Source organism: Physella acuta, unplaced genomic scaffold (assembly GCF_028476545.2).
Source record: "Physella acuta isolate Inbredline_101_S28 unplaced genomic scaffold, ASM2847654v3 ptg000604l, whole genome shotgun sequence".
Classification (NCBI taxonomy): domain Eukaryota; kingdom Metazoa; phylum Mollusca; class Gastropoda; family Physidae; genus Physella; species Physella acuta.
The window spans coordinates 715,989-740,048 of record NW_026732123.1 but is presented as its reverse complement, the minus strand read 5'-3'; the positions used below and the strand labels follow the sequence as shown (position 1 = coordinate 740,048).

At 42.1% G+C, this 24,060-nt stretch overlaps 1 protein-coding gene across 1 annotated transcript in view; it reads left to right on the top strand.

Annotated features, from left to right (window-relative positions):
• LOC131947722 (forkhead box protein C1-B) overlaps positions 1-23,852 on the top strand; it is a 37,590-nt gene extending 13,738 nt beyond the window's left edge. Inside the window, exons 2-3 of the mRNA XM_059309010.1 lie at positions 12,257-12,502; positions 22,340-23,852. Of these exons, the coding sequence (XP_059164993.1) occupies positions 12,257-12,502; positions 22,340-23,678 (1,585 nt within the window). The 3' untranslated portion in view covers positions 23,679-23,852. The remainder of the gene's footprint in view (positions 1-12,256; positions 12,503-22,339) is intronic.
• The last annotated feature ends 208 nt before the right edge of the window (positions 23,853-24,060 follow it).

Below are 24,060 nucleotides of genomic sequence, written 5' to 3'. Positions count from 1 at the left end.
TTCCTTTCACAAGAATACCTCCGTGATAAATAAAACGCCACTAATTAGCAGACTTCCGCTAGTAAGTGGTGTAATTTATTAATAATTTAATTACTCATTAAAATTTCGGTGCATCCTGTTTCATTGCACTTACATAACCTGCAGTATCAGCTGAGGTTTAAATATTTGCCCCCCCCCCGTCTATCTTCCCACCCCCTCTTCACTCGGATATTTCCTCCCCACCCATCAGCCCTTCTCCCCCCCCCCCCCCCCCAGAAATACGCCTACCATCCACCTACCAAGCTCTGATTAGCTTTTTAACACTTCCCACACCCCATACTCTCCGATTAGCTTGCTACCCCCCCCCCCCCCCCACAAATCACACACTCCTATTAGCTTCTTCCCACCCCCCCCCTCCCGTAAGACCACCCCTTACACACTTAAGATTAGTTTCTTATTTCTTCAGCAAATCAACAAAAATGCTAACAATTTCTGAACGTTTGCAAACACTCTTAAGTATTTAAGCTCTAGGTTTAAACTTAGGGTTTGCAAGTCATTTTTTTAAATGCATAATTTCAAACTATATTTAGTACATGCATGATATAGGACAAGTTATTGACGTAATTACAAACTAAATTCAGTACATGCATGATATAGGACAAGTTATTGACATACCTTTTAATAAAACACGCAAGGTATTATGACGTTTAATGACACATCATTTTAACGACACCTAAAAAAAAAGAACAAATCTCTGAATACAAGAACACACACGTTCAACCCCCCCCCCCCCCCCAGCCCCACCCTTACTGCAATCCCTCCAACTGCCCCTCCCATCTCCATAAAGCCAACAAAAGAGCCCGACTATTTAACCCTAACCCCGTGTTATCAAGACAATCCATCTCTTTAAGTCCTATCCTACTTCTACACCGCCTCAACGCGACTATTTAAGGATATACCCTTAGCTCACACACAAACACACCCCAATCGTTTCACACACACAAAAAGAACACTCTTTAACAAGACATGAATGTAGGGAGGGGGGTGTGGTGGTGGCGAGGGACAGGGGGTGGGGTTGAAGGGAGAGCTCTATCTATTGACCGATCCTCTTACGGTGGTTCAAATAAAACCTCTCAGTCTCCCAAACTGTTTGCAAATATACATACACGCGGTGAACGAGATCGGGATAGCATTCAGTACGGATCCCACCCTCATCTCATCCGATCCTCACTCTCCCCCCTCCCCACCCCCGCCCCCACACGACGCTTACCGGGTTTATTAACTAATTCACTTGCAGTCCTTGGCCTGATTAGTTTCATGAAGTTTCTTTGAATTGCCGAGTTTTCCGGCAACTTACGCGATCCGTGAATTGTATTTAGTTTGCCGGCAATTGACAGAATCCATGAAGTTTCTTTGGATTGCCGAGTTTGCCGTCAACTGCGCGATCCGTGAATTTTATTTAGTTTGCCGGCAATTGACAGAATACATGAAGTTTCTTTGGATTGCCGTGTTTCTCGGCAATCGACCGTGTTTCTCGGCAATCGACGCGATCCATGCATTGTATTTAGTTTGTTTGCCGGTAATTGACAGAATTGACAGATTCCATGAAGTTTCTTTACATTTTCGAGTTTGCCGACCACAGAAGCGCAAACCACAGTTTAGTCTTTTGTTTATATCTTGTGTATTTCTATACCGCTACTCAATAACCACAAACTGCTTGTCTTTCTGATCAGGGTTCTTAGCTAATCACAAAATAATTGCCCCCCCCCCCCTCCCACCTTCCACCAATTTTAGTTAAGCACCACACAGCTCTTGCACTGTAGGTCCAGAGGATAATTCTCGCAAAACAATCCCTCCTCTATTTACACAATTTTTTTCAGAACATTTTTTTTTAGAAAAATAACTTGCTACAGATCGTTGAATTTTTAAACGAGAGACCAACATTGTTTACATTTAGTTCGAATAATTATGCGGAGGGCCTTAATTCTTTTCCCAAAACACTAAAAAATATCAAAGTGTTGACTATTAAATCCTGACGTTTGGCTGTGCCTGTATAACCAGTTCAATTAAGTTTGAGTTTCCTCATTCATTAAGTTGATCAAAGTGTAAAGATGGTGAGAGTGGACTATGTTGGAAGGCGAGTATAATTTTTAAAGTTGGACGGCAAGTATGATTTTTAAAGTTGGATGCAAGTATGATTTTTAAAGTTGGATGCAAGTATGATTTTTAAAGTTGGACGGCAAGTATGATTTTTAAAGTTGGACGGCAAGTATGATTTTTAAAGTTGGACGGCAAGAATGATTTTTAAAGTTGGACGGCAAGTATGATTTTTAAAGTTGGACGGCAAGTATGATTTTTAAAGTTGGACGGCAAGTATGATTTTTAAAGTTGGACGGCAAGTATGATTTTTAAAGTTGTACGGCAAGTATGATTTTTAAAGTAGGACGGCAAGTATGATTTTTAAAGTTGGACGGCAAGTATGATTTTTAAAGTTGGACGGCAAGTATGATTTTTAAAGTTGGACGGCAAGTATGATTTTTAAAGTTGGACAGCAAGTATGATTTTTAAAGTTGGACGGCAAGTATGATTTTTATAGTTGGACGGCAAGTATGATTTTTGGAGTTGGCTCTTTGAGAGTTACAGGGAATAAAGTAGCCAAGAAGTTCTAAATAAATATTAGTAGGCCCTACATTAATAATGTATATCCTCAAATCATGGCTAAGTTGCATTTTTCCCTCTATATAAATATATCTTTGTACACATTTAAAAGTAAGATCAGTATGTATTGAACATTGCAGCTCCCACTGTTTGGGAAAGAAGTATTGATTAGAAGAGAGATTATAATTTTTTAGCCTTAGTGAGGGACACATTGTTTGTAGTCTGTCGTCATGGTAACATAGTTCAATAGATAGTCGCCGGTAGTGACGTTATTCAGTGGAGTATTAGATGTATGTCGTGACGTGGTATGCGGTTAAAGGGGAATTTGAAGCGTCATTAACATAATGATTTTAGAGAGTTAACATTATATACAACATAATGATGTCTTGAAGTGATATATTTTTGTCTGACAAGATAGTAGTCTAATTTAAATTACGAAAAGATTTTAAAAAGCAGTTGTGTATAATTTTGTTAATCACATTGTATGCCTAATTAAGATGATCCAAAATTTATAATTAAAAATTAGGTTATCCAAATTATATTTCTTTCGCCCTCAGTTCAAATAATTATTTTTTAAAATGTTTAGTTTATTAACAAATAATTTCAAAAACTCGTTTAAAATGAATTAATATTATTTTTATTTTAAAAATTGAAATTTTTTCAAATTAAGCTAACCAATAAAATATTGAGTTCGGATTTTGGTCTGGTGTAGACGCCACCGAGTCCACTCAGCTCTGATGGGTACCTTACCTATATTAGGGTAAGTAAAGAGGACTGGGCATAGTGCTGAGCACACCATCCCTTCATATGCCGAGGTCAAGAAACACACGAACTCTACTTCACCCTATGGCTTTTTAGGCTTGAAAGTCGAAATTTAATTTATGTAATCAATAAGATAAATTTAACAAAATTACACATTTGCTAACCGTATAGGCTTGCTTTGTTCCATTCAGGCTAAAACATAGCATGAACCAGGCTACCCGGCCATAAAAACATGTCTATAATTAGCAGCACATATCTCCATGACAACCACATTAACACCGCCCTTTGAGCCAGATAAAAATGCGCTTGTGCAGTTCAAAAACCTTTGTGGGCTGAATAATCGGAACACAATTAGTTAACACCGTGAAAAGTAATGCAGAGTAATCACAGCGACTACTCGAAATCGATTACTTTAACATGTTCAACGCTGCGGGTATCGAGTTACGTTTCAATATTAATGATTTGCGATTATTCAATAAAACTCGTGGGCTTGATTTGGGTGGATGTTAAAGAGGGTGTATGTGTGAGCGTGCGAGTGTGTGTGTGTGGGAGGGTATGTTGGTGTGTGTGGAAATGTGTAGGCCTTATGAGCTTGTAAGGGTGTGTAGTATGTTTGTATATATGTGTGTGTGTGTTTGTGAAACTGCGAGTGAGAGTGGGTACGTGTGTGTGTATGACTGAACGTGTGTTTAGGAGTATGTGTATGTGTGTGAAAGAAATAACATGTGTGTTAGCGTGTGCGTGCATGTTGAAACACATTAAGCATCAATGATTGTTTTAGATCAGGACTTACCCCCAGCTGGGATACGCCTAGCTATTACCTTAAACTAAATTATCAGCGGCTGACCGAAAAAAAAAACCACTCTCAATACTATAACCTTCAACTAAACCAACAGTTTCCGCTTAAAATACATAGACGAAAAGTCAATCACGAGTTATGAGATATGGTTATTGTTGCATAAATGATACACATCTGAGAGGACCCGTCATTCCCTCTATATAAATAACCCTAAGCTTAATCCTAGCCCACGTTGGGATTAGAGTAAACCATCTAAAACACCTGGACTTAATGGACCAGACATTTTTTATGTTATGTGGCAGGTTTTCTTGTTTTAAAGTTGATCTGTTAATCTAGACATTCGTAGTACAACTCGTGAACATTAGTTGTGAGATTAATTCATATTTTGATTGGATTTTTAAAATAAAAAGTATTAGTTAAAATGTGTATTTAATATTTGATATTTTGATTGGGCTTTTGAAATTATTTTAAATGCGTATTTTATCTTTGATTTTGGATTTTGCTAACAATTTACAGCGGGCGTTTAATTTTTTTTTTCGCTTTTAAATTTAAGATTTAAAACTAAATTAATTCAATGTATTATTTTAACATTTGGGATGGATTAAACATGGATTAGATTATCGTTTGATCGTAATTAAAGAAATAAATGAAAACCTTGTATACTGCGATCATCTGGTGGAGTAGAGTTTTTTAAAAAAAAAACCCTTTGAAATAAAAATACGAATCGGGTTACTTCCCTTCCAGACATGGGTTACTTTCCACTGCAGGCTCGGATTATATTCATCATCTCTTCCAGAACGCCTGGCCTGCACAAGGCATCGTCTGTAGACTCGCAGTCCAGTTCTGGCAGAGCCCTCGCCCGGTGCACGCGTTAGGATAACCATCAAAACGAGGCCGCAGCATAACACGTATTTTTCTATAGGATTATAACATTTAGAGAAGAAAAAAAACGTAACAGGCTGCCATTCTTTTCACTAGAAATTTTCAGAGTCGAAACGGCGGAGTCGTGGAGTCGAGTTTTTAAAAAAAAAAATCTGACTCCAAGTTCCTGATTCTAGTCCGGCTTGAAAACAAGCAGATATATTGTTCGCTGTGTCGAATTTTTATTTCGCTGAGATAAAACACAAAACAAGAGAGGAGGGAGGGGGGGGGAAGGCGGAGAGCTACAGCGGTGATCTATCTGGCCAGATAAATTTTTTTCTTTTAATGCTTTAAACTGCCATGGGTATTGAATTACAACTTGCCAGATAAACACTTGCCTGAGCGAAGGAGAATTTTTTTTTTTTTTTTTTTTTAGTTGTGCAACCATTCTCAAGCAGTAGGAAAAATTCTTTCCATCTCGCGCGCACCAGGGCCCTGCATGAGCCTGCAGGCTCCCTGTAACGCAGGGTCTCCGCATTCAAGACGGCCCTAACGAGTTTGCCCTTTGAGAAATCTGCTTGTAGCCCAAAATACGACCGCTGTTTATTTACACACGTCACCTCTCAAGAGAGGATAACTCCATACCTATATTAATACATCATCTTCCCTGCTTCCGATATTTCAGCTTTTGAAGACGTAACTAGTACGATAAATGCACTTTAGAGCGTCTAATTTTGTAATCATGTTGACATGTAGATATACAATACAATAATACTGTAATATATGTATAGAAATAAATATAAAAATATAAATATATTTATAGGCCTATAAATTGGCCTATATATAGGTCTATATTATATATATATATATATATATATATATATATATATATATATATATATATATATATTCATACACTATTTACATTAACGAAACAAAAATAGTACTGTTATTGAACAAATGTCGTGTTAATGAAGTGAAAATTAACTGCTCTTGTTAGTTATCAATTTGCTAAACCTGCGTAAAATTATTGCTATTGTTTAACCTTCTGATCAACATATGTTGTAGCTGTATCTACACGATCCACATATTTTGTTGTAGATCGACCTACTAACTCAACATTATCAGATAGTATAGTGAGCTAAAATACAACTCAAAATCTCAACTAATGTTGAATTAAACAACCCGACATATCAACTCGAGTTGAATTCAACTTGAGTTGAGCTTAAGTCTACAACTCAACATAACAACAACATATCAACTCAGGTTTGAGCCTTAGCCTACAACTCAAGATATCAACGCATGTTGAGTTACACAACTCAAGGTATCAACAAATTCAGCTATACAACTCAACATATCAACTCAAGTTGAGCTACAGCCTACAACATATCAGCATGTTGAGCTATACAACTCAACATATCAACCCATGCTCAACCCATGAAACATGCAATCATGATGCACGTCAAATGAAACACAACAAGCAACATTTTTATTTTCAAGCAGGGGGGATAACTCGAGCCATTTTTAAAAAGTAAGGGCGGACAATTTGCATTTTTACGGTATATCCATCTCGATCAGCATCGTTTTCCGTGCCAGGTTTTTGATGATTTTAGCAGACGTGTCAGTCGCCCAATAGGCCTTTTGTACGCGGGGATGTGGGTTACTGGCCAGGGAAAGCGGCTAGCGTTCGTTGAAGCTGTTTCTGTCGGAGCGCGCCGGTGTGTGTGTGTGTGTGTGTGTGTGTGTGTGTGATTGTGGTGGAGGTGTGTGTGTATGTGTGGGGGGGGGGGGGGCGTGAAAAAAAATATATGAAAAGCTGGAGGAAGACAAAAGCAAGGAATAACTGTTTAGGGTGAAATTAGATTAACGAGGAAAACAAACTTTGTAAAACACAGGTGAACTAGTGCGAGATGGGGGGGGGGGGGGGGGGTGCCTTGTTGAGTCGAGGGAGGGGTGTCTCGTTGAGTCGAGGGGGTGGGGGAGGGGGGGTTGCGGTGGTGGAGAAAATCTACTCACCTTGAAATTAGTTAAACAGATTGAGTCCACTGAGGACAAGATACGGAGGATGTTATCGGAGTATTTGCTGAACATTGTCCGACATTGGACTCACCCAGAAATAGGGGTGTTAGGTTGTTTATCTGCATTTCAACCTTAAATCGTGTTAGTGTCGTAATTAGGACTATGGTAAAGGTAGGACTTGGATGCGATGTTTTGCTAAAGGACATTATTAAAAATAACATTAGCATTTTATAGCGGGTTATAGTTTTCTACCAGTAACCTAACACCCCCTATTTAGAAAATGTAATTACCGTAAGAGTATTAGACACTATGAAACATATTGTCTTTATCAATGAAATCTTCCAGTGTATGTTCGTTTTCTTTGTAACAACGTAAAACCGGTGCAGTGTGTGATGGTTAGAGTTAGATTGGCAAGAGAAGATGTATAGTGACACAGAATGAAAACACTTCTACTTTGGTTGACATAAAATTCTTGACTAAGATACATGATAGTGTCTAATGTTAAAAGATTGAGCTTGTTCATCAAAAAGTCAATTAATAGTCGGTAAAGCAGTCAATAATTTATACATCCGAAACTATTAAAAACTGTTTTAGTGTGCATGTTTGTGTAGGGGTATGTAGTTAAAGGAGGGGGGTGGGTTGGGTCTGTTCGCTATACATACGCCAAAAAGTATTGAAAAGCACCTTGTTAAAGTGACGTAAGCATCTATTTTTAGAGCCCGGCAATCAACGAGTGTACGCGCCATTAGCAACCCTCGTCAAACTCACTCACGCCGGTGTTGACGGTGGGGGCTGCTGGCATTAACGAATAGGTAAACGCTCCGGCAGCAGGTGTGTCTAGGTGTGTGTGTGTGTCTAGGTGTCTGTGTGTGTGTCTAGGTATTGTGTGTGTGTGTAAGTTTATGTGCATGTATGTGTGTGTCTGGGTGTGTTTAGGTGTGTATGTGTCCATGTGTGTGTGTGTGTGTCTAGGTTTGTATGTGTGTGTGTGTCTGGGTGTGCGTCTAGGTGTGCGTGTGTGTGTGTCTGGGTGTGTCTAGGTGTGTATATGTGTGTGTGTGTGAGAGAGAGAGTCTGTGTATGTGTCTAGGTGTCTATGTGTGTGTGTATTCATGTGTGTAAGTTTATGTGTATGTATGTGTGTCCATGTATAATGTGTGTACCACCACCAGCACACCACACACAACAATACACCACACACACACCAGTACACCACACTGTGACACACACCAGTATACCACACACACCAGTACACCACACACATACCAGTACACCACACACATGCCAGTACACTACACACACAGTACACCACACACACCAATACACCACACACAACAGTACACCACAGTGTGACACATACCAGTACACCACACACACCAGTACACCACACACATACCAGTACACCACACACTTAGTACACCACACACAACAGTACACCACACACCACACACACCAGTACACCATACACACCAGTACACCACACCACACACACACCAGTACACCACACACACACACCAGTATCTGCGTGTGAAGATTTGAACTAAAGACGGTTAAATTAAAACCTAACGGTCAATCCAGTGACCTTAACGACTACATTAAAGCCTAACCACCACTCGTATGACCTTTTAAACTCGCAGCTAGCAAGTGCAAGGTCACTTCTAGCCACCACCCCTCCTCCCCTTTCCTTTTAGTCTACGTGAGCCTAACCCTTTGACAAACCTTCGGGTCTGGTCCCCAGACTTCCAGTCAGCCGGTACTCCCCCCCCCCCCCAAACCCTCTGCCTCATTATTCTCAATAACACCCTCCCCACACACATCCCCCACACATCCCCCCCCCCACACATCTGGTAAACACCCCATCGGTATACCCAGTTAAGCAGTTTTAAATAAGCCTATGTGCCGTCTAAATCTCTAGACATTTTACCGTGATCTTCTAAACCTGCGGTAGTATTCGTTCCTGATCTTCTAAACCTGTTGCAGTATTCGCCTAGTATTCGCCCCTGATCTCCTAAACCTGCGGTAGTATTCGCCCCTGATCTTCTAAACCTGTTGCAGTATTCGCCCCTGATCTTCTAAACATGTTGCAGTATTCGCCTAGTATTCGCCCCTGATCTTCTAAACCTGCGGTAGTATTCGCCCCTGATCTTTTAAGCCTGTTGCAGTATTCGCCCCTGATCTTCTAAACATGTTGCAGTATTCGCCCCTGATTTGACAAAAAAAAAATTGTGGCAGTATTCGCCCATGATCTTCTAAACTTGCGGCAGTATTCGCCCCTGATTTTCTAAACCTGCGGCAGTATTCGCCCCTGATCTTCTAAACCTGCGGCAGTATTCGCCCCTGATCTTCTAAACCTGTGGCAGTAATCGCCCCTGATCTTCAAAAATTGTGGCAGTATTCGCCCCTGATCTTCTAAACCTGTGGAGGTATTCGCCCCTGATCTTCTAAACCTGCGGCAGTATTCGCCCCTGATCTTCTAAACTTGCGGCAGTATTCGCCCCTGATTTTCTAAACCTGCGACAGTATTCGCCCCTGATTTTCTAAACTTGCGGCAGTATTCGCATCTGATCTTCTAAACCTGTAGAAGTGTTCGCCCCTGATCTTCTAAAACTCTGGCAGTATTCGCCCCTGATCTTCTAAACCTGTGGCAGTATTCGCCCCTGATCTTCTAAACCTGTAGAAGTGTTCGCCCCTGATCTTCTAAAACTCTGGCAGTATTCACCCCGATCTTCTAAACTTGCGGCAGTATTCGCCCCTGATTTGACAAAAAAAAATGTGGCAGTATTCGCCCCTGATCTTCTAAAACTGTGGAAGTATTCGCCCCTGATAGAAAAAAAAACCAACCAGGTACACACGGAGCATTTTGTTGGCTAATCCATCTGTTTAGCAAGCCCTCAGCTCCCCTTTCCAGTTCAAATGTGTACCAGCGTACACGTATTTTGTACACACGGGAACAGATGGTACACAGGGAAATGGGGACATTAGCGCCGGGAGACTTTACACGCTCAGCACTAACTTGCACTTTCCCATCAATGTGTTGACGATTAGTTTAAAACAAATGTTTCCAAACATGTGTTTCAATGTAACACAGATTGCCGCCGTGACAGAAGTCTGAAGTGATGTTTTGTTCACTGAATTATAACATTAGATGCACTTTAACACATCCCATGGGGTTTAAAACATCACATGGGGTTAAAACATCACATGAGGTCTAAAACATCACATGGGGTCTAAAACATCACATGAGGTCTAAAACATAGACCTCTTGCTCGGTGTGCGGTCGAAAGTGTAGCGAATAGCGTCAACGACTGAAAATCAGGCAGTTATAACTGTTTTTTTTTAAGCTTTTTGATGAGAAATTAAAAAAAATAAATTGACATCCTTGTATGATTATTGGAATATTTATTTATTGTTGTATATTTAATAAATACATGGGAATAATGCCGATATTTAAATACAGTATTTGACCCAAAATTCAATGCCTGCTGTTTACTTAATGGTGTGGGTTAGTGTGTTGGCTCTAACTCACACCCCACACCCACACAATTGAAACAAATGCACACAGATATAGTCTATTACCATTGTACGCGAACATAAAGCAACGTTGAGAAAGAACTACCGTATTTTAATCAATTTAAATATAATCTTCTTTTATGTAATCGAAACGGAGCAATATTTCCACACTTTAAAAATTTACGCATTTATCACCAAATCTTAGTTAAAGGACTATAAATTTATATTTATGCGATCTATTTTAAGCTAGTTACGGTCCTATAAACGTATATCTAATAACCAAATCTGACCCAGTAAAACCACTAAGAATGTTGACATCTGTATGTCTAGTGACTTATGCTGAGTAAGATTTATGTTTAACCCATTCAAGTCCATGTTGATTGTAACGAATGCGCCGTGTAACGAATGCGCCGTGTAACGAATGCACCGTGTAACGAATGCGCCGTGAAACGAATGCGCCGTGTAACGAATGCGTCGTGAAATAATGCGCCATGTAACGAATGCGCCGTGTAATGAATGCGCAGTGTAACGAATGCGCCGTGAAATAATGCGCCGTGTAACGAATGCGCCGTGTCACGAATGCGCCGTGTAACGAATGCGCCGTGTAACGAATGCGCCGTGTAACAAATGGCAGGATTCAATGTCCCCTCACCTCTAGGTACACCATTAAAAGACGCGCTCGCCAGTCCGGCGATTATTCATAAATTGGGTGTGTGCTCACCCATAAGGCGGCGGCGAGCACACGCCGACAAAATGTCACGCACATGTTGCAAGTCGCCGGGTTTCTTTGAACCACCCCCCTCTTCTCCCCTTCTCCTCTACCGGTTTAGAAAAATCTAGCACCCGTTTAAAGTTCAAGATCCACGGTTGTGGTGTTTTAGATTTTTGTTTCCATTTTTTTTTTCATTTTATTTGCGAATATTTATTTTCTGAAAATTTTATAAACACACTTCCATATATATTCTAGATTTTGTTTCATTATCTGTAAAAAAATATATTTATTTCTGTTTATCTGGTGCAAGTATTTTTCAAATTTATTCCTCAAATAGCAATTACTTTAAAATGTTTAGAATTTTTCATTAAATTTGTCATTAAGAAAATTATTTTATTGCTCACTAAGATTCTTCTTCCAGACACAGTTTTAGTTAATTCCTCTGGTTCTTGTCATGTGACATTCTGCATTAACCAAGTTTCAATTCTTTCCTAAAATTGGTTATTTACTGTTTATCTAATGGTTTACTTGGGTCTTGAAAAAGTATTGACAGTGAAATATGTATTTGCCTACCATAGAAAACTCTTGCTGAAAATATGTTAATGCTAGTCGTAATTATTATAATCAAATAGTTTTAGAATATTATTAGATAACAAATTACGTAAAGAATATAAATATTAATTTATGTAAATATTAACAAAGCAATGTAGGCCTACAACATTTTGAAATTTTTTAAAAATTATACCAACATCTTTTAACATTTAGACAAAATAATATTCTGTACACCATTATCATCATTACAAGTATGATTTATAAACCAATTTAATTTTAGCTATTGGCAAAATATTGTTTTTCATATATTATACCATTGAAAATATGATTTTTTATACCAACATCACCTTAACAGGCTATAAATCAATCGACTTGTGTAACAAATGGTTCCTTTCTGCCCACAGCTATGGCATGGCTATGGGAGGCATGGGCATGTACACTGACCAGTACGGGGCGATGGCCCGACCCTCACCCTACGGCCCGTACGGCGGCCACCACCCCCACCACCCGGTCAAGGAGATGGTCAAGCCGCCCTACAGCTACATCGCTCTCATTGCCATGGCGATCCAGTCAGCCCCCGACAGGAAGATCACACTGAACGGGATTTACCAGTTCATCATGGAGAAATTCCCGTTTTATCGGGAAAACAAGTAAGTTCTCCAGTTGTTTTTTTTTTACTTTTCCTGGTAAAAATATAAAAAAAGGAGTACTTTGAATGGACACACCATTAGTATCAACATTACTTATGAACATAGCAACAACCCTGTAACACAACAACTATAACACAACAACTGTAACACAACAAATGTAACACAACAACTGTAACACAACAAATGTAACACAACAACTGTAACACAACAACTATAACACAACAAATGTAACACAACAACCTGCCTACTGTAACACAACAACTGTAACACAACAACTATAACACAACAAATGTAACACAACAAATGTAACACAACAACTGTAACACAACAACTGTAACACAACAAATGTAACACAACAACTGTAACACAACAACTGTAACACAACAAATGTAACACAACAACTGTAACACAACAACTATAACACAACAAATGTAACACAACAAATGTAACACAACAACTGTAACACAACAACTGTAACACAACAAATGTAACACAACAACTGTAACACAAGAACTGTAACACAACAACTGTAACACAACCACCTGCCTACTGTAACACAACAACCTGCCAACTGAAACATCTCTACCACTGACGACAATACAAAAAAGACTAGAGAATTCTATTTTCATCACCTCCATCATCTTTTAACTGGGCGTGGACGTTCCAGAATATTCCACTCTGAGGGTAGGACGCATACTAACATGCTTTTATCAGAGGGATCAGTGGGTGATGTATGTGTGTATGGGTGGGTGGTGGTGTTAGTAGTGTTGTGAGGGGTGGGGGTGCCAAACATTCCTGCCTTATCGCCAGGGACGTGGATGATTTTGAATTTTTTTTTACCTGCCTGTAAATGTCAGGGGACATGAAAGTGGGATCTGTGGCACTGTAGGCCCAGGCGTTGTACAGGGGCGGCGCCGGTAAGGTCCAGGCGTTGTACAGGGGCGGCGCCGGTAAGGCCCAGGCGTTGTACAGGGGCGGCGCCGGTAAGGCCCAGGCGTTGTACAGGGCCACAAATGTAAGACCCAGGCGTTGTATAGGGGAGGCGCCGGTAAGGCCCAGATTTTATACAGGGCCGCAAAATGTAAGGCTCAGGCTTTATACAGGACCGCAAATGTTAGGGCCAAGCTTTATACAGGCAGCAAATGTAAGGCTCGGGTTTTATACAGGGCCGCAAATGTTAGGGCCATGCTTTAAATATGGACTTTTTATGAAAAAAAACGGATTATATGGCGTATGTAAGACCAAGGTTTTATACAGAGTCACATATACATGTCTTATGTTATACTCCACAATACTCACACATTATACAAGCCTTTTGTGTTGGCCCAGATCGCATACACACACAGACTCTCTGTCTCTCACACACTCACACACACACACACTCTCTCTCTCAATCACACACACACAGCATATCAAAGCCAGCGTTTATCAAACCCCCGCACTTCTTACCATATAATCATCTATTGATTTCCCTTTCGTCGCCGGTCTGATCCTGTTCGTATCGACTCGCATCCTGTGTTGCGATACAGGGGTCGCAGTTGCCGGGGGCCTTTGAATATAAAGCAGGAGCTAGAGCTAGACGTCCATTAGGTCCGTGCTGGGAGGTTCGTAATGTGTGGTCCACGGTTATACTCGGAAACTTGCTATGTTCGTTGTTTGTTTCATGTATGTTGAGAAAGGGGGGGGGGGGGTAACTTGTAACCATACATACACCCCACCATACATAAACCCCACCATACATACACCCCACAATACATACACCCCACCATACATAAACCCCACCATACATACACCCCCACCATACATACACCCCACCAAATTTTAGTGGGATCTAAAAATATTGAATTATTCGCATGATGGTATTTTTAGAGTTCAAATATTGAGCATATTTATTTTTGTTGATGGTGGTTGTACGCGAATCATAGGCCCTTAACCTCAAGCATTTTCTCTACAGCACCTCGTTACATCAGTTTACAACAAATCAATTTATTAAGCACATTCAAATCTGTTCACCAGTATTAACATAATTCTACACAATTACTTCAACAATCGTTTTCACAATCATTTACAGAATCACCTACACAATCACCGTCACAATCACCGTCACAATCACCTACACAATCACCTACACAACCATTTACACATTCCCTACACAATCACCTATACAACCATTTACACAATCATTTAAAATTCATCTACACATCCACCCACACATACACCCACACATCACCTATCCATCCACCTGGCTCTCCCACATCACCTGTACCTACCCCCACCCTCCCCCACCCATCTGACCCGTGCCGGAATTCTAATTAACCCTCTTTCACATTTAATTAATCCAGCATACAATTAACGCCAACTGCGCGATTTGTTGAGATTGAATTAATTCCTCAGCGGGTCAAAGGTTAATTAAAGCTGCTGTTCCCTCTGGTAGAGATTTATCAGTTGAGTTTAACTTGTCCGTGTCGATGTAAGGTAAGACACCCAATGGTTAAGTGTTGAGGTGTCATTCTCATTGGGGTTAGACGTACCCTGTCCTGTACAAATGGGGGTCGAGTTCGTGATGTTACCTTCATCAGCAGATATTGTCCTGTGATGTTAGCTTTATTAGCAGCATTGTCTTATGTGATGTTAGCTTTATTAGCGGTCATTGTCTCATGTGATGTTAGCTTCATCAACATATATTGTCTTATGTGATGTTAGCTTTATTAGCAGTATTTTCTTATGTGATGTTAGCTTTATTAGCAGCATTGTCTTATGTGATGTTAGCTTTATTAGCAGCCATTGTGTTAACTTAGCAGCCATTGTGTTAACTGTCGTATGCCGTACCTCTCGACCACACCGAACTCAGCATATGGAGTGACTGTGACGTTTATTTACTCCAACTTCTTCCAGGTACCCATTAGTGCTGAGTGAGCTCAATGACGTAAAATAGACACAAATTTAGAAACCGAAATGCTCGTGTAACTGCCACTCGACCACGCCGGCTCACCATTTTTGTATGTGTCGATGTAAACAAAGCCGCCCTAAACTTAAACACATCCACAGGTGTGGTGAAAGTTAGCGTCTAAGTACCAAGTTATGACGTTATGTTGGCTTAAAACAAAATCCACAAACTGCGATCTAGCATGACATTAAGATGACAGGGACCATATCGTTTCATCTTTCTTGTAATCGTATCGTAAAACAAGTACTGAGCCTCGAGTACTAACTTTCAAGTACTGAGTACTCAATACTTTCAGGAATACTCGATCTGGAGATATGAATATCGTTATTACTTATAAAGTAATAAGTATCGGGTAACTAATTATAATACGATTACCGAATGCTAATAATTTAATTCGTACGGAGTACCAACAACTTAATACCAACTAATGAGTCCGGATATAATAATACCGAGTAATGAATATCAATAGCTTATATCGAGTCTGAGGACCAATCACTTAATATCGATTACTGAGTATCGAATACGGAGTAGCGAATATTAAGTACTGTAATGCGAGTAAGATGGCTGTAGATGACTTGACCTAAGTGTAGTTTGAGTGGTAGGGGGGGGGGCGTTTACACGTGCGGGAAATTAATGTACTCATCTTTTCCGTGTTAGCTTGATAATTTATTTGGATAGACTTTGGTTGAAAACACGTTTCATCCTTTGTTTTTTTTCCCTCCCTCCCTCTCTCAAAGACGTGGTGGGTGGGGGATGTGTGTGTGGGGGGCGGGGTGGGGTGGGGGTGACGGAATGTGATTGAGATTGTTCGTGGGCCGGTAGTAAAAATGAATAATATTTAGCCCGCTGTAAACAAGGCCTCACATCTTAGCCTATGTGTATGTGTGTGGGGAGGGATTGGGGGGAGGGGAGGGGGGATTGCGGGGGCGCCAAAGCTGGGGCGCTCACAGAAAGGTTAAACATCCTCCCGGCGCAGCGTCATGCCACAGTTCTCTGTCCTGAGACTTCAAACGTTGCTGGTGTAGGTGTGAGGTGGATGGTGGCGTGGTGAGTTGAGGTGGGAGGTGGTGTGGTGGTGGCGTGGTGGTTGATGATGGCATGGTGGTGATTTCTGGCGTGGCGAAGATGGTTGTGGATAGTGGTGTGTTGAGTGCTTAGTTGGGTGGTGGTGGATGGTGGCGTGATGGTGGATGATGGTGCGGTGGATTGTGGTGGATGGTGGTTATTTCTGGTGACGATGTTTGTGGATAGTGACGTGTTGAGTGCTAAGTTGGGTGGTGGTGGATGATGGTGTGGTGGCGTAGTGGTGGCGTAGTGGTTCATAAGGGCATGGTGGTGATTTCTGGCGCCGTGAAGGTGTTTGTGGATAGTGACGTGTTGAGTGCTACGTTGGGTGGTGGTGTGGTGGTTGTGTATGCTGACGTGTTAAGTGCTAAGTTGAGTGGTGGTGTGGTGGTTGTGTATGTTGGCGTGTTGAATGCTGTTGGGTGGTTGTGTGGTGGTTGTACATGGCGCGGTGAGTGCTAAGTTGGGTGGTGGTGTGGTGGTTGTGTATGTTGACGTGTTGAGTGCTGTTGGGTGGTTGTGTGGTGGTTGTGTGGTGGTTGTGTGGTGGTTGTACATGGTGGCGTGGTGTGTTGACGTGGGTGGCAGCGACGTGAGGTGTGTGGTGGGGACTGAATGTTTAACAGGGCCAATCGTCATGTAATACCGACTCAAGCGGTACAGTAGTGCCGAGTGGCTAAAGTTCAACACTGTGGAGACGGGGGTATGCAGTTCTAAACCGCCGTTGTCATCTACTGAAAGCCGGAGTCAGAAGCCGGAGTCAGAAGCCGGAGTCAGACAGAAGCTGGAGTCAGACAGATGCCAGACTTATAGAATAGAAGCCGTGTGCACAGCGATTGAAACCAGAGTTAGTCATTGAAGCCGATATAGGAACAGTGTTTCTTCCAAACTTTTTTCTCCGGGGGGGGGGAGGGGGGGGGGGCACTTGAAATTTTCGGGGGGGGGGGCGGTAGACTTTCTTTGGGGGGGGGGGCGGACACTGTTAAAAGTATATATTTTCTATATAAATTATATAAATTTCATTTCGTTCGGGGGGGGGGGGGGGGGTAGAATTTCTTCGGGGGCGGGGGGGGGGCTTAGCTCCCCCGAAGAGATGCCTGGAAGAAACTCTGCATAGGAAACGAAAGGCATAACACTTGTGAATAATCTCCATTATAAAATATAAAAAAAATTATATATTTTAAAATGCATTTTAAAGCAAAAAAAAAAAAAAAGAAGAAATTGTTAAAAAAAACATTTTTTTTTTTCATCCAAGAAAAAAATAAATCCCGACTGAATCAATTTTTATAATTCAAGTTATCATCTAACTAATAAATGATATTAAAAACTGAGCTATATTTTTCTACTGCGCGTGTGTGGAAGGAGTGAGGTTCTGCGAGTAATTAGACAGACGAATTAGACCACGAGGCGGTAATTAGGCTAAAGACGAGCATCTTGAAAACAGTTTCTGTGTGGCTTAGGTGAGCCTAGGCCGAGTCTACACAAGGATTAGGACTTTCCGTTCTTTTTTTCTCAGGTGTTTAAACGCATATGTGGGTGGGTGGGGGGAGGGGGAAGAGTGGGTGGGTTGATGAAAATTTGCCGAAGCACATTACGTGCTTAAAACATGTTGACTTTTACATGGAAGAAAGCGTGACTACTTGTAGTGAGTTCTATTCCCGGAATCACTCAATAGGACGTCCCTGAGTTCACCCAGTTTCGATGGGTACCTGACTCATGTCGGGGAAAGTAAAGGGGTGGGGCATAGAACTGATCAGACAGTCGCTTTACATGCTGAGGTCACACATTTGGGTGGACTCTACTTCATCCACCCAACTGAAAATTAGGTTAAAAGAGACGTGTGGGGGAGGGGGGGGGGTAATTTCACTAGTCTTGGCTGTCATTCGACACCCATAAACCTAACCGATTTCAATTCTCAACCTAACCCTAATCGCAGTCCTTTTCTTAGTTAAAAACATACATGAAGTTTTCGTTTCATACAAACTTAGCGTCATGAATGTCCACAAGACAGTCTCTCTCTAGCCTTTCCTGTTGCTACACAACTGAGTGAAACTGTGCCCACACATTTAAGATTGGCCTCCGAGTAGTGCTTGAGATGCATCTATTCGGAGTCTAGTTTAGCATCAAACAGCCGAGCTAACTCTCGCTATAGCAATATCAAACGTATCCGGTGTCGGGGTGGAGAATTGGGCGTGGCAAGTGTTAACGTGGGTACTTAAAAAAATTGGATCTTTAAAATACGAAATATTGTTTTAATTTACCGAAGTATATTTGAATTAAAATGTGTGTAAATTTTGGATTTATGTTTTAAATTAAGAAACTGTCTTTAAAACGATGTTTCATTAAAATTAGACAATCAGTTTTAAATAGGTTAAGTTACTTTAAATTTAATTATCTTTTAAAATAAAATAAAAATTATGAAACTTCTAAATATAAAATATGAAATAAATCTTTTAAACTTGAAATGGATTTGCTTTTTAAGCACCATATATCAATAACAATTTAAAATGAAATACTGTGTTTAACAAAATAGGCCGAAATCATCTCTTTTATACAAAGCACTTAAAACGTAATTTATGAAAGTCTTTTGTTCAAGTCTTGGGATAAGATGTGACAGACTTGTTCATGACACAGACTTAGTGCATGTGGGTAGATGAAGTAAACTTGACCAGTCTTTGTAATCTAGACAAATGAATATATGTGGGCGTCCGAGTCATCTGACTCGGTTAATGTGCTGACGCCCTGTGTTAAAACACACTATATACAAAGTTGGGATTTAAAAAACACAATAAAAATACATTTTACTTTTTCTAAAGTATGCAGCATTTTTTGTATTTTGAGACACAATACTTCATTTTTTTTTTCAATTACTAATCAAAACCGGAGTCCGGTCTCTTGCCGGCTTTCCGGCTCTGCTACCAGCACCGCTTTCAATTACCGGCTAAATCCACCATCGTCTGTCGCCCGTCCCGCCTTCTGCTTCCCCCGCCCAGGACACAATGTAACAAACAAACACGGACAAACAGCCCGGACAATACCAGACAATGGCCGGGGGAGGGGAGAGCACTGGCCGGACAAATCAATTAATATTAATACACCCTAACTCACACACAACGCCGGACTTTGAAAACTTCCATCACGCTAATAAATAGCGGAAGATCTTTTCTATTTTATTTCTCAAGATGAGAGGATGGGGTTACTCATCCCCTCCGGGCGCGCCCTACCCCCTCCCATCCCCGGCGCCCCGTGTAAGACAAACTTGAGCACGACACCGGCAGATGGCCGTGACACTTGTAAGAAAAACACGGCCAGACAAGACGGAGGGGACCCGGATGAAAGGACCAGGTCCTGGGAGGACAATGGGGGTCATCGCCGGCTCTTGGGGCAGACAACAAGCAACACACGAATCTCTTGTCCTCTCGGACGCCCGCGCTGTTGTTGCGACTTTGTCCGTTCATTAACTCGCTGGTCGTGCTGCTGGGGCGTCCACGGACGCGGAGTCAAAAATATGTGTCAAGCTCTGACGCCGAGTCGGATAAAAATTTGACAACCTTTGACGCCGAGTCGGATAAAAATATGACCATCTCTGACGCCGAGTCGGATAAAAATTTGACCACCTTTGACGCCGAGTCGGATAAAAATATGACCATCTCTGACGCCGAGTCGGATAAAAACTTGACCATCTCTGACGCCGAGTCGGATAAAAATTTGACCACCTTTGACGCCGAGTCGGATAAAAATATGACCATCTCTGACGCTGAGTCGGATAAAAATGTGACCATCTTTGACGCCGAGTCCGATAAAAATATGACCATCTCTGACGCCGAGTCCGATAAAAATGTGACCACCTCAGACGCCGAGTCGGATAAACATTTCCCAAGTTGCAGTTTTTAAGTTCTGGTGGAAAAATAACTGTCCACTTTAAAATTGACGACGCATTGACCACATTATATAAGGTTAATATGCAGAGGCGTAGCGAGGGGGGCGCCAAATTGAAAGTTTGAGGGGGGGGGGTGCAAATGAAAAGTTCTAGAGGGCGGTGCAAATCGAAAGTTTGTCCCCGGGCGCCGGGAAGTGTCGCTACGCTTCTGTTAATATGTCTAACGGAATCATGTCGTTTATTTATTCATTTATTTACTGTTGTTGAATTTTCTCTGCCGATAGTGCATCAATAGTCTGTGTCACAAATGAGGGTTGAAGTCAAAGTCTGGACTAGGGCTAGGGTTAGTGTTAGGGTTAGTGTTAGGGTTAGTTTTGCGATACTTCTGTTAAAGGGTTAGAGTAGCCAGGTTTTTGTTTAGGGCATGGTTAGAATTTTATTTAAGGCAAGAGTTAGTTTAGGGATAATTTTATTTGGGCAAAAGTTAGTTAGGGATAATTGTATTTAGGTCTAGAGTTAGTTTAGGGATAATTTTATTCCACTTTTCCGAATAGCTCCGAAATACAGAATCAAATATAAATTTACTTTCGAATAATCTCTATTGGCCTTTATTATCTCGTTTTTTTTATAACCTTCGTAAAACTTAAACTTACAACTATGTTAATTTAAAAATTAAAATAGTTTTATCTCTAGTGCCATGAAGTTATGATGTAAACAGTCTGTATAATACACACCTTGATATACACAATCAAGTTAGTGTACGATCAACTTATGATGTATACAGTCAGCTTAATATACACCAATTGAATGATATACACGATCAACTTAACTTAGTGTGCGATCAGGTTATAATTTAAAAAATCAAAACTATATTCACACTAGTCTGTGTCTGAGAGAAAAAAACGTCATGACTTCTGGAAACTGGCAGATCATGTCACATGACCAGTCCTCGTGACGTCCTTGACCTTAATTTCACTTAAAAGTTCCAATTAGCCAATCAGAAAAGTTCCAATTAGCCAATCAGAGATTTCTGTTTGTTCTACGAATTCCCCCGCTCACAGAAGTATCTCCTGAGATTGACACCTCATTATACCTGTCATCCTCCGGCCTCTCGGAGGTGCAGGGAGGTGGGGAGGTGGGGAGGTGGGGAGGATGAAGTAGATCACAGAGATGGGGGGGGGGGGGGGTCGGGCTTGTCATGACTTGGTCAGGGATAAATTATGAATTAAGTGGGTCGCTGGCGGCAGGTCACGTGTTTTTATTGTGACCTAGTTTTAGTTTTTAATTTACGATAGCGAAATTTAATTAGTATTAATTTCAGTGATTGTGTATTTTTTTAAAAAATAATTATTTAATTTAATTATCATGAACAGCGGTCGTGATTTTCAGTAAAAAAATAATTAAATTGTGTCATGGATTAACCGTGTCATACAGACGCCTATGAGTTCATCCAGTTAAAATGTGTACCTGGCACAGGTTGCTAGGGGTTGGGTGATACGGTGGGGGGGGGGGGGTATTAAGTTTTAATCAAACAATATATTTATACGCTTAGAGTACAAAGTTAGTTAAACTTTAATTCACCTACGCTTATGTACGAGACCTCAAACGTAGACGGTCTATGGCTATTCTGTCATTACACTGTGCGTCTGGCCATTGTATTACCCGAGTCAGCTGACTTGGACGCCTAAGTAAAACGTCTTTGTGAGGATAGGATTAATATGTGTAGATAGTGGGCCCTACCCCATGATGATATTAGGCACTTTATCATTTAGACCCAAACGGACTGGTATTTGTAAGAAAAATTGAGTCTCCGTTGAAGATATACATTTTAGAAGCTACATTAAGTTTAACAACGGTTTACGAGTTTGATTTATACTTATTTCATACAATAATAATTTACCTTTTTTTGGTCAATTTATACATAGTTTGATTTATCACTTCACAGGCAAGGCTGGCAAAACTCTATACGTCACAACCTGAGCCTGAACGAGTGTTTTGTCAAGATACCACGAGATGACAAGAAACCCGGCAAGGGAAGCTACTGGACCCTGCACCCGGACAGCTACAACATGTTCGACAACGGGAGTTATCTGCGCCGGAGAAGGCGATTCAAGAGGAGCCCGGCGGAGAAGGAGAAAGAGGAGAGGATGAAGCGGTTGGAGGAGTGTAAGGACGGGGTAAAGGACGGGCTGGAGGAGGGGGAGATACAGCACAGTTCCAGAGGGGAGTCGAACGGGAACGCCAGTAACACTTCCGGTTCCATGTCGGACTCCGCGTCGGAGACACCGGTGAAGATGGAGAAAGACATGCGTCTGCGGAACTCGGTGTCGCCGGGGGAGCTGACCCGAGGGACCAAGATGGAGCCGGCTGACCCACCGCAGGGCGAGTGTATCGGCGGCGGGTTGAGTGACCACCATCTGGTCATGTCGGACCGGATGGGCGGTGCCAGACTCGGCCATCACGGCGCGCATCTCTCCCAGCTTCAGGCCCACGGGCTGGGTCTCCAGGCTCAAGGACTGTGCGCGTCCAGTAGCTCCCTGCCCCTCCCGCCCGACTCCATGTCGCCGATCGAGTCGTCGGTGAGCAACTTCACGGTGGAGAACTTTTTATCCCCGCCCCTGCTGGCTAACGGCGGTGAGATGGTGGCGCCCGGGTCGTCTCTGTCGTCGCGCCCCCCACCCCTCGTCTCCCCCCACCTCCTGCCGTACTCACGCTCCTCGGACCTGTACCGGCCCAGCACGGCGTGCAGCCAGGCCGCCACCCCGCCGGCCGTCTCCTACAACTACCACTGCGGCTCTGGGCCGTCCGGCTCTGGGTACCCCTCCTCCAGCACCCCCCACATCTCGGGCGGCCACCAGTCCAGCGGCGGCCACCACCAGCACGGCGTGATGAACATGTCCACCAACAACAACAGCAGCAACAACAGCGCCAACCACGGCTGCTCGGACGACACCAACGGCAGCCCGCACGGCACGCCGCACCACCACCACCACACCGGGCACAGCAGCCACCTCTCCCCCCACTCCTCCCTGCACCAGACCAACGGGCTCAGCTCGAGCGTCTTCTCCTCCATGTCCCAGCACAAAGACTTCGGCTACCCGCGAACCAATGGCTGGTACATGAACCCGTCTGCCTCGGATTTGAACCCCGGCCCGTCAGACTTTAGTTCCTTCACCGGCATGAGTATGAGAGACATGTTCCAGAACTCGGCCAGCTGCCAGCTCGCAGCCTTCCGGCCCTCGTATAAAGCTCCATCCTCGTATTACGATTGCACCAAGTATTAACCCTTGCTACGTCATAGGCCTAGACGCAGCCCATTTTCACGAACAGACCTCTTTAGTCACTGAACTGTGTCAAATACGATCTTTCAGCTAAACAAAATACACACAACAGCTAGCTCGAAGGAATTAGAATTCCTATGCTTAATTTAATTTATAGTAGGAATTTGGATGCCCCACACACAAGCACTGGATCGACAGCGATGTATTTGATATTATTGACATACAACACAGTAAGCAACAAACACGTTCTAAATTATGGTTGTAGTGTGTTGTGTGTAGTCCAGGCTGCCAGATCAAAGTGTTAAAAAGTGGCCAAACTATTCACAGCGGAAGTGCAATGTTATAGCATGTTAGAATGGAACTCTACGACAGTCTGATTTAATTA